Source organism: Clarias gariepinus, chromosome 25 (assembly GCF_024256425.1).
Source record: "Clarias gariepinus isolate MV-2021 ecotype Netherlands chromosome 25, CGAR_prim_01v2, whole genome shotgun sequence".
Taxonomy (NCBI): Eukaryota; Metazoa; Chordata; class Actinopteri; order Siluriformes; family Clariidae; genus Clarias; species Clarias gariepinus.
The window spans coordinates 2,702,477-2,714,413 of NC_071124.1; the positions used below are offsets into that span (position 1 = coordinate 2,702,477).

The window sequence follows — 11,937 nt, forward strand, 5'->3', positions numbered from 1 at the left end:
AAAGCAGCTAATAAGCACCACAGAGAGAGTTTTCAGAGCACACACCTTCGGGACTTATTCCATTAAACACTAATGAAGCTTTTAGTCCGTTTTGATTTAGATTTTTTTTCCTCCCCTATTTCTGCTTCTCTTTTTGTATCCTTTAGCTGCATTACTATTTGTAATGGAACTGAATTCCTGTTTTCTCTTTCTGTACCAACATTGCTTGTGTGCTTGTGCATCCCCGGTTTTTTATTTTTTTTCACTTCATGACTTGATTAGGGATGAATCAGCTCATCAGATTCATGTTTATATAATGCACTATAAATAAGCCCTCTACTGACTTGTACCCTACAGGAAAGCCTAATATTATCTTATATAAGATGGTGCCTTGCGTACTGTATATATAAACATTCTCACTGTGGACCTGGTTCTCCACATGAAGGATCTCAATCATGCTGCATAAAATACCACATTCTCTCCACTGATGCATGATCAGATTTTCACTCGTGGGTGTTGGACATGAATAGTTGCCAAGGCGCAATTGGTGCCAAAACCTCTGCTGTGCTACACCGATGTTCCTCTCTACATGCTGACAGATTATTTGTGTGTGTGGGGTGTTTTCTTGTGAAAGGTAAAAAAAAAATAAATTGACAGCTTAAAACAGCCCTTTTTGCATTTAATGGCACTCAGACCAAACTCATACAAGAAGCTGCAATGCGGTGTGCATGTAGAAAGGAAATCTGCAAAAGAGAATCCAGCCTGGGCTCATTACTGGAAATTCGTAGAATTTGACTTCTATATATAGTCGTGACCTAAGGGTGTGTATCTCTAATTCGGTGATGATAAATTGGGCATGGGATGTCTGAAGGATGCATTTCAAGCAGCTAGTGATTTAATAGAAAGTGATTTAGAGCTTCGCTCTCAGCACATCATTTAGGTTTCATTTACCAAAAGTGTTGCTCTTGAGGAGTCATAGGCCACACCTCCTTTTTTTTATTCTTTAATGAGAATAATACACATAGACTAACTCACTAAGATAGACAGAGAATAGTAATTCAATAATTGTGATAAAGAAGCCACCCCTACTTCACTGGCACTGAAAGGTACAAAAGCCGCGCCTCCTTCACAGGTACTAAAGGACACACAAATTCTACTGTTTATGCGACTAACAGACACAGAGGCCACGCCTTTTTCACCCCTTTGACTGGAACTTACTGTATTTCAATATACACTGCATGGCCAAAAAGAAAAATACAAAGAAAAGAAAAAGTCACACACCACCTGTTGCTTTGATTAGATCCCACAATAGCATCATTCTGATCAGCTCATGCAATGTCAGAACATTTATTTCCATCCAGAGTCGATGAACCCCAGCATCATCATCTTGGAATATGGCCATCCCTCCAGGGCAGAGAAACTCCATAGATGTGATACTCTGGTGATTCAGTACATTCAGGTGGTCAGCTGACTTTATTTTATTGCCCCATAACGTTACTGAGTCTAGACCTGAGTAACTGATCAACCCCAGATCATAACACTGTCTCCAGAGGCTTGTACAGTGGACACTATGCATGATGGGAGCATCGCTTCATGTCCTTCCCTTCTCACCCTGACACGCCCATCACTCTGGAATAGGCTCAGTCTGAACTCATCAGGTCACATGACCTTTTTCCATCACTTCAAAGTCTAGTTTTTGGGCTCCCTAGCAAACTGAAGCCTTTTTGTCCCTAAATAGCCCACACAAGCTGTGAGTTCCTCCAACTGTCAGTGAACATTTTTTTTTTACTTCCCAACTTCCTATTAACTATTTTTTTTTTTTGTTACTATTATTATTATTATTATTATTATTATTATTATTGTTTTTGTTGTTATAGGAAGAGGAAAGAAGATCCGAAAACTCAAGCTTTCCTCGAAAGAGGATCATGTATGTGATTTATACAGTACTCAACTTTATGGATTGTACTTTCAGTAAACCAGAATGAAATCTCTCCTGTAGACTCGTAGCACTTTTCCTTAGTTGGTTGTGTTGTTCGTCTAAACCTTTGCTATAGATATAAAGATAAACAATAAATGACTCTGAGTTGGAAGCTAGTTAGCTTTGTGGCTCGCATTAACCGTGAACAGAACACGGGCGGTTGTTGGGTTTTGTAATGTCTCTTTGGCCATACAGAAGTGGGCGGAACCATGGAGGACAGACTTTATGTCGTCACATGCGAAAGGTCTATACGATACATTTAAAAATGACATGAAAATGTATGTTTTTTAATATTTTTCGACCCTTAGCGATTAAGGTGTAAAGGTCAGATGGATATTTATGGATATAATGTTAGATGTTTTCAGAGTCAGGGTCAGAACATGTTTCAGTTGGTTCTCAAGGCTCTTTGTTCAGATAATTAATTATGTGCATTAGTTAACGTAGCACTGGAGGAATAAATTAAGATCATTGATATGCAATATTTGTGCATCTTATCTTTCCCCAAACCTCTATCCTGCATACAAAACTGTTGGTTTTAAGAAGTCTCTACTTACTTGGTTTTAAGGAATGTACAGTAGTTGTAAATGAAGTGTGGGAAAAGCCAAGCTTTTCCAGGCGTGCATAATGTCTGAGTAAAGTGCATATCTGACCCTGGTACCATCATTTGTCATGTTGCTATTTTTTCTGATAGATTTCTATAGTAACAGCTTCAGATGGACTTGTACACCAGGCGCTATCGCGGACACACACTCCCCAAATCTTTCATTTAAAGTATTTGGCAGATGCACCTATCCAGATGGACTTCTCATTATATATCTGAGCAGTTCAGGTGCTCAATGGTGAAAACTTGGATGTTGTGGGGTTTGAACATGTTCCCTTCTGGACTGTAGTCCAATGCCTTAACCAATGAGCTACACCCGCCCGGCCTAGTTCCCTGTATCAGTCTGCCAGTGCACATGACATCTTCAGATTTCTGTTCCTGGCTGACAGGAACCTGTCAGGAACCTGATGTGGTCTTCTGCTCTTGTAGCCCATCCAGCTGAAGGTTTTGTGTCTTCTGATGTGTTTTTTTTTCGTTCACTACGGTTGTAAACAGTGACAATTCGAGTTACTACAGACCTTCCTTCAGCTCAGACCAGTCTAGTTATTCTCATCTGATCCCTTTCATCAACAAGGTGCTTCAATCCAGGGAATTGTGGAAATCACTTAATGCTTTTTAAACTCTAGAGACTATTGTTTGCAAAATTTCCAAAAGACCAGAAGTTTCTGAAATATTTACCATTTAAGTCAACCATCTTTCTTATTCGATGATCCTCTCTCACTTTGATATCAGTCGTGAGCATTAACCGAACCTGTTCCTATGAACCGTGCAGCTGTTACACGATTGGCTGATTAGATACTTGCATGAATATCCTGATGTACAGGTGTTTCTTATAAAGTGGATAGTCTGGGTGCAAGCTTTGTTAAAAGAAAGTCTCCGGGTTTGGTGCTTGGTAACACTCAGACGTACAGCTAAAACTTTCTGAAACTCACTCTCACACACTCACTAACTCACTACAGGGTTTATCCTGTACAGGGTCACGGGGAGGCCTAGAGTCTATCCTGGGGACTTTGGGCACTTGGCAGGGTGCCAGTCTATCACACAAGACTAGCACACACACACACACACACACACACACGCTCACTTACACAGTACTGCAATTAGTCTACTCTGCATGTCTTTGTGTGAATGTGGGAGGAAACCAGATTACTTAAAGGGAAACATGCAAACTTCACACACACACACACACACACACACAGATCTTGTTCTAGGCAAAAAGGCTTGCTAGTAACTTTTTTTAGACGGTTCTGAAACACAGCTGGCTGACTTTGCTGACGTTAGCAAATAAGCATGACGCTAATTGACATTTAAGGCTAAACCTATTAGCCTTTTAATTAACCGAAAGTAGGATTTCCATCAAGCAAAAGCAGGGTGATGCGCTAACATGACCGGCACGGTTAGACTTCGTTCTTTTCTAACCAGATTAGTGTTTTTGATCGAATCAGAGTATTTAATTAGCCTCAAACAGACAAAAAGGGCCTCTTTTTTTCCCAAAATGAGATAGTCAGCAGGAAGGACAGGAAACATCGAAACATACAGCGTAGTCATACAGAGTGGTCATACTGTATAGTCAGTACTCATATAAGAGCACAACAAACCTCGGGAATGTGACAAGCGATGACCTGGAATCCTCCTTGAACCCGACCGAATGTCTCTCTCTCGCCTGTCGCGCTGCGTTCGGTAGCGACAGGCAAAACGTGCATTATATTTTTAGTGTTGCAAATTATACATTGTGATCACGCCGTGTCGGGAACAGAGAACGTGCTGATGAGTGCTGGTGTGGGCTCCTCTTTCATGGTTAATGTGGCATAAATTTGGCATTGCCTCTGAATTGCGGCTTGATGAATTGCAAATCCTCCTTTCACACGGGCGCTGCAGATGGGTAGGAAGTCAAAGGATGAAAAAAAGGAAAGAGAGAGAGAGAGAGAGAGAGTGGCGAGAAAGAGAATGAAATAGCCTGTAATTGTCGATTCCTGTCAGGTCCCTCGTGAGCCACTTTGTCCTAGAAATGAGAACGGTAAAACCAGCGCAACGCCCGGTACAAAATCTTCTCCCTCTTTATCAGATGCCCACCCTTCGGCCCACATCTTTTCTCTTTTTTCCCCTTCCTACCCCTTTCCCCTTCTCTCTGTCTCTCTCTCTAGCTTGTCTCTGAATATTCATGCCTGTGTGGACTGTGTAATTCACATTTCCGCGGCCTTCTTTTTTTCCTGCTTTGATAACGGCCCTGCTACGCACCCGTATTCAAATATTATGTCATGCCACATAAACCTCAAAGGAGATTTTTCATTCCTTTACATTTTCCCCCCCGAAGGCCTTGTTTGGAAGTCAGTTCCAATTCAAACGGAGGGCTAGGGGTGATGGGGATGAGAGCCAGGATGAAGGATGGAGGATGAGGAGGATGCATCAACAGTGCTGTCGCTCACCTTGCCCACGTACTGATAGTTACTTCCTGTGTATTCCTCCGACAGGAAGAACTGCCTCCACATCCAATCACGCTTGGTCCTGTGCAGCACTCGTCCATGCGGCTGCTGCACGCGTGTACCGATCCCCAGACTCCTCACGGGCGAAACCAGAGGGAGGAGGGAAAGCAGCACAAACAGCCAGAAGAGAGGATTCATCGCTCGGCTGTTTCCGATTGATCCTCGGGCTTGGGCTTGATCCCGGATGAATAATCTAATAAGGAAGGCGGCGTTGAACGGGGAACAATCTAAACGCTTGGATCAGCAACTCTGGCATGGTAGATGGCGGCTTTGATCTTCCTTTGAATCCCTGGAAAAATGAGAAAGCGGGGGGGAAGAAGTGAGTGTGTCTGCATGACAACGTTCTGTCAAAAAAGGAAAATTCATTTAATGCAATACCAGGCTTTTGACGTGAAATGAAAACTTAATATATTTTTATCACGCATTTCATCCATCATTCGAGCAGAGCTGGAACTCAATATGAATTTGAAAGCCTTATGATATTGTTATTATTACTGTATGCACTGTAGTTCTGTCATAGCGCAGGCACTTATTACACTGAAATGGTCGGTTTGACTCTAACAGGGATTTTCTGTTAAAAAGTGTTTTATTCCTTTTATACTACAGCACTCTGTTTAAGCAGAACATGCCCTGATTCCTGTTTCCTCACTCTTGTTACAGCACAACCTAGCAAGAAAGCACAAGGCTTAAAAATCTTCATATAATAATTTAATTAAGTGATGTAGACTAAAAAAATAAATAAATGGGAACAAACATTTCCGTTCTGCAAAGTGCCTTAAGAAACAATTAAAAAACTGGTTGTTTACGTAACAACCTAAGCAGCGACCTCATTTCCCCTCTCGTCTCTTCCAACCACCCAGCATTTAGCATCAGCGGTATCAACATCATCACCGGCCTGATCATCATCTGTCATCATCTGCACCTGTTTCTCACTGGGTCAGGACTTAAGTTAGATGATTTTTTTTAAATGCTTGAATGATTCATACTGTAGGTCACTGTGTGGCTTAACAAACAAAACACATTCCACTAAAACCACTCAGGTCCAGGAACTGGAGTGAAAATAACAAGAGACAAAACGTCCTCCAGGAAGCTTGGAGAACTAATCCTCAAGACTATATTAAACATAAAAGGGAGTCTGGAGCTTTGGAAGCAAAATATGAAGAAATAAAAAAGAAGAGGGCGGGTCAAGACTTTTGCACTTTATGCTGTATGCTAAATAAAGATCTTCTTACAGAAAACCTTGCCATGGTAATGTTAACTCCAAACAGCTCTCTCTACAGAAATGATAATGTTCTTAATAATAATATATCTGTGATGTGCGGCTGCAGTACTGTCAGGAAACGAATCATCACCTTCCGACCAATCAGAATCCAGAACCCGACATCGCTGTCATACAGGACGCTAATGTCCTCGTGCAATATCTCCTAACACAATTAACGTCACGACGAATCAGGACGCGGGCCGTGATCACACAACCCGGTCTTTAAAAGTCAAAGTCAAAGAAAATCCCCCAGTTAATGTAATCCAGAATCTCCTCTCGATAATGACTCGACTCTGCGATCTGGAGCCTGATGATTTCTGCCGTACAGAATGACACCATTACAGCGGACGCATGATTGCACAAGTCACTTTTCTCATTGTTCAATACATTTTTTCTTTTTTTTTTTTAAACGCTATCGTGCTCATTATGTGTCAGAGCTATTGATCGAGATGACATCGTCTCCCTCGTGCCGGAGCCAGCACTAACAATGAATAATCCGGCAAAACAAGGGCTGCAACTCAATAAAGCAGCGCAACAAATCTTATTCACGGAGCATCAGGTCGTCCTTGCTTTCACAATGTCAAATCTGTTTACGCTCACCAGTTTTTCACGGCCGGATTAAGCTGCTGAAAGTAAAGTGCAGGTGCATAAATGCACAAGGGTGCACCAAAGCCGCTCATATAACCCAATCGATACGCTCGACTTTGATTAAGTGTAGCGCCGCGTCTGGGGTCGAATTCAAATCCCGCTCAGCTTGTTGCCTCGTCTAGTAATTGCCTTTTGCTGAGAGGCCTGAGTTTGTTTCTTCGGCTTTCAGGCTGACAGGATACTTTCACTCGACGCAACGGAAACAAGAACTTACATCACGTCTAACGCTTCTTTTAGGTTTCCAGGTTCCTCCATTATGGAAGAATCACATCCACTTTTCTGTGGAGTATTGGTATTGTTAGAGTAATATTCAACCACGGGTTCATGTCATGGTCAGAAATATCACCTGAGCAATATGTACTGTGTTATTCTGGTTAATAATAATTAAAATAAATAAATAAATCAACTGCGTAAACAAAATCACATGTGCACATGTTGTCGGAGCATCAACATGGAAAATACATCACTGTATGACGTTAGCAAACACAACATAAGTCATGTTGCCAAAAAAAATCACGAGAACAGAAATGAGTCATGTGACCGAATAATCATGTGGATACTGTAAATAAATCAGGTGAATCATGTGGAACAAAAAAAAAATCTAAATGCATGAACATCCTTAAAGTTACAAGTGAATTTTGAGTAAACATCCTTTGTGGACATAAATGAATGAGCAGAAAAAAAAGCAAAGCAAAAAAAAAAACCACCCTGAAATAAATCTATATGTACAATAAGTCAAGTTAATGTGAAATGTGGCCCAAAAAAAAAAGAAAAAGAAAAGAAAAATCACATGTACGAAATGATTCATTAAACAAAATAAATTGGTAAAAAAAAAAAAATCACAGGATGTAAAAATAAACATAGGTACAGTCCATGTGAAAAAAAAAAAAGGAAGGAAGAAATGTCCGAAACATAAATCCTGTTGACGTGATCATTAACACGTAACGCTCTGGTGTATTTCCTGTAAAAGCTGTTCTAACAGATCATTAAAAAGCCCTTAATAAGAGGAAACGAGGAAACGAGCGAGTGTGTCTCAGAAAAGCACCTGATTTCTTCAGGGAAATGAAAGCAGCACGGGTGAGAGAGACAGAGAGAGACAGAGAGAGAGAGAGACAGAGACATACAGAGAGACAGATTTTGAAGTGGAGAGGTGTGAAAGGATATTAAGCATCCATTGAAATCATCAAATGTTTTTTTTTCCACCATTCAGTAAACTAAACCCCGCGGCTCTGAGGCCAACAGGAGTGTGTGTGTGTGTGTGTGTGTGTGTGTGCACGGGACTTTTTGGATGTGGCGTCTCGTAGCAACAGCTCCTCTCTGGTGCGAAAAAAAAAATAAGAAAAAGAAAGAAAGATAGATCGAAAGAAAGAGACACCGCTGACGCCTTGACACGTTTGTCATAATCACACGTCGTGGCTTCCACATCAACGGGTTCGAAACAAACAGACCTGGACCTCCGGCGGTGTGAGGTGTGTATGTCCTGAGAAACACGTGAAAAACCCCCACAGTATCGACACGGGGACGAAATCTGTAGATTTTCAAGATGTGCAATAACGCAGCCGTTCTGAAAGTTAAGCGTTCTGCTTAAAATGAAGGATGGCGTAATCGAGGGCCTTCCGAAAATTAGTCCGAGATTGCTTTTGTAATTGAAAAGCCGAGCAAGTCCGCTAATGGCTTTCTGTAGAGCGCGGATGCTTCTCGCACCTAATCCTGCCGCAGCTCCGATGTTAATCTTTTCCAGGCCCTCAGGCTTCGTGTGAGTCTCACAGTGTGTGTGTGTGTGTGTGTGTGTGTGTGAGAGACAAATCGAGTACCTTTTTGTAACAATTAAAATATAATTCTTCTCCTTCTAATTGTTATTATTATTATTATTGAGTGGGCTAATTAGAGACGTCGCTGTAAAGCGCCGGACGTGAACGACGTCATTACCAACGACGTGCTTCTGAAGGGATCAAGGAGGAGAAGGACGTGTGAGGTAGAAGAAGAAGAAGATTGTCGTGGGGAGCGAATGAGGTCATGTAGACAAATGATCAGATCGACTGGAAAAATTAGACACTATGAAGAATATAAGAATTTACTTTGAAAGAAACTGATAATAATAATAAGTCGCTGGAAAATGTTTAATGTGATGTAGCAGGGCTTTAAATTAAAAGTGACATTTCAACCCTTAACCACATGGTGGAGCTCCAGAGCTTTTCTACACCCCTCTCTCTCTCTCTCTTTCTCTCACTCTTCCACACACTCTCTCTTTATCTATCTCTCACTTTGGACAATTTTCACAGCTGCTGTCTCCTCTGTAATATTAATGCCCTGTCGTCTTTGTTTTGAAACTTTGATACAGATCAAATCTCTGCCTCGATGATTGGCTGCCCCGAGGATCAGGCTTTGATACCTCCAGGTTCACAGAATCAAGGCAATCGTGTGAACTGTGTGTTATTAAAGATGGCACTTCCTGTGATTCCATTACGCCTGCCGGAATTAATGAACCGTCTTTTTTTCTTTTTTTTTTTTTTTTGTAGGCCGTCCTCTACCTCGACGGTGGTCTCCCCTAAATCATGACATTTAAGATGCTGGATGATTAGTGTATCAGTGTTGTGTTGCATTTTGGGTGTGTGTATACTGTATATGTGTGTGTAGGGGGAGATCTTTGCGTATGAAGAAGCTACAGCACGGTGGGATGAAGTCGCTACAGCTCCCTAGCCGTTCCCCTCTCCGTACACATGTTATTCTTTCCTCGAGCCGGATTAATTACCAGGCCGAGAGAGAGGCAGAACGTGCACCCTAGCATGGAGGCATTCATATTATTACATCTCCTCCAAGGAAATAAATTGATTGTCTCTGACTTTTATCTCATTATGAGGCAAATTGCATCCACTCTAATCCCCTCTTCATAAGAAATAGAAAGAGAGAGAAAGGAAGAGAGACAGAAAGAGAAAGGGGGGGGGGATGTGAATGTGATCCAGAATCAAAGTGCAAGCGCAAGTCTCATGATTCATATCTGCGCTGAAAGGCAATTATATATGTGACACCGGCTCGGAGGAAACACGCACATTAATTTGCGCCAAACAGCCGTGCCATTATGCGTCCGGCTCAGATGTACAAATCACTCTTGCGTGCGCACACACACACACACACACAAACACAAACACTCTCGCAGTGCAAAATGCAAATCAAACTCGACCCAAACTATCCAGGAAATGTTGATGTGTGTTTTTTTTTTTTTTTTAAATCCACAACACTACTACATTTTTTCAAATTATTATTCAAAGTCATGCAGCATTAAAGAGCTCCCTGGATTACAAATCCCTTTCAGACGTAGAACTCTTACATTTCATGTTTTACACTTATGCATTAGGTTACCTACTTGATCGTAAATCAAATATGCATGAACACGCAAAAAAAATCATGACCGTCACACCGAGTGACGCTCAGCTCGACGTTCTCCGTCTTAACATTGTTTAAAAGTCGATCTCTGAAATTATTTTACAGGACCCAAGATACGACCCTGAGGGACTTACTAACTACAGGGCATGGACAGAGACAGAGGTTGTAAACGACAGAGCAAGACAGTCAGAGAGAGAGAGAGAGAGAGAGAGAGAGAGAGAATATATGTTTGACGCATCAAAGTAATATCAGTGGACACGAAACCGGTTCAGCTCAGACACAATTTTAAGAATTAAGCAATAAAGCAACAGGAGATGAAATAAGGACAGAAAGCAAACATTTCACTCTTTCATCGCAGCTAAATATAATATCAATGTACACTTGTCAAATGATTTGTGATGCTTATTTTAATTTTTGAGCCTGTATTGTAAAATACTGCCCTTTTTAAAAAAAAAATTAAATGACGGATTTTTATAACACAAAGCAGTAGAATCATAAATCATCAGGACAACACAGCAGGAAACCAGCTTCCAGGAGAACTTGTACAGAAGTGACAATACTGATCGTACTCTGATATTCATGCAATGATTTATGGTAGCATTGTATTATATTTATTATGTTTTACTTTATGAAATTATACTGCATTGCATTGCACTGCAAAGGAACAAAATTCATTCAAATGTATGCATATAAAATAAAGCACCTCCTTTTATGCAGAAGCATGTGGCATAGCAGGTTTAAAAAAAAAAATCAAAACAAAACAAAGCTTCTTACCTCAAAAGACGGCTCCCTCGCTCTTTTGGGCGCGTGTCGTTCTCATTGAAGTGCGACACTGGCTCCTGTCTTCGCCTCTTGGCAGTGCTCAGGCTCCGAGACTGGCTACAGTTGTGCAGAAGACTCCAGCTGCCTACCTCCCTCTCTCTCCCTCCCTCTCTTTCCCTCTCTCTCTCTCTCTCTCTCTCTCTCTCACTCACTCTCTCTCTCTCTGTGCTCTATCCTTTTTTCTCTCGCTCTGCTAGACAAGGATGCAGTTTGCAAAGGGTGGATGGAGGTGGTGGCGGGGGGGGGGGACGTGTGCTGCTGCTGATTGGCTGCCATTCATAAGACTGTGGTAGGGAGGGGTAGCGGTGGCGGTGGGGTGTGTATGTGCAGGGGTGTTAGTGATGCTGGCAGCAGAATGAGGCACCAAAAACGAGGACAGCAAGTTAGAAAAATATTAAACTAGTGCTAAATAAGAGCCAGACAAACAGCCTGTCGTGCTCGATTAGGAAAATAATCAGTGGGGGGTTGGTTGTGCCGTTACTGGTACCACAGAGGCATTCCGTTTATACCACGGCAATCCCACAACAATTTAAATTGCGATTTTTTTTTAAAGACCGACATGTCGGATGTTACATTCATCATCTTTGTGGAACGTTTGTGAAACAAGTTAGTTCCTGTTTTTGATTAAGTTCTAGCAGCTATAAACAATTGGTGTCCCCCCCCCTCCCCCAACAGTTGTTCCCTGTCCAACCTCTCGTTTTTCTGTCTGTGGGTCAGTCCACTGCTAGATCAGCAAAGTATTTCAGTGATAAACATCTGCGTTTTGTTGAACGTGAACCTT

The 11,937-nt window shown here is 41.6% G+C and overlaps 1 protein-coding gene across 1 annotated transcript in view; it reads right to left on the reverse strand.

Annotated features, from left to right (window-relative positions):
* cdh10a (cadherin 10, type 2a (T2-cadherin)) overlaps window positions 1–11,192 on the reverse strand; it is a 29,962-nt gene extending 18,770 nt beyond the window's left edge. Inside the window, exons 1-2 of the mRNA XM_053486459.1 lie at window positions 11,109–11,192; window positions 4,985–5,330 (exon numbers count right to left, since the gene is read on the reverse strand). Of these exons, the coding sequence (XP_053342434.1) occupies window positions 4,985–5,179 (195 nt within the window). The 5' untranslated portion in view covers window positions 5,180–5,330; window positions 11,109–11,192. The remainder of the gene's footprint in view (window positions 1–4,984; window positions 5,331–11,108) is intronic.
* Window positions 11,193–11,937: the final 745 nt, after the last annotated feature.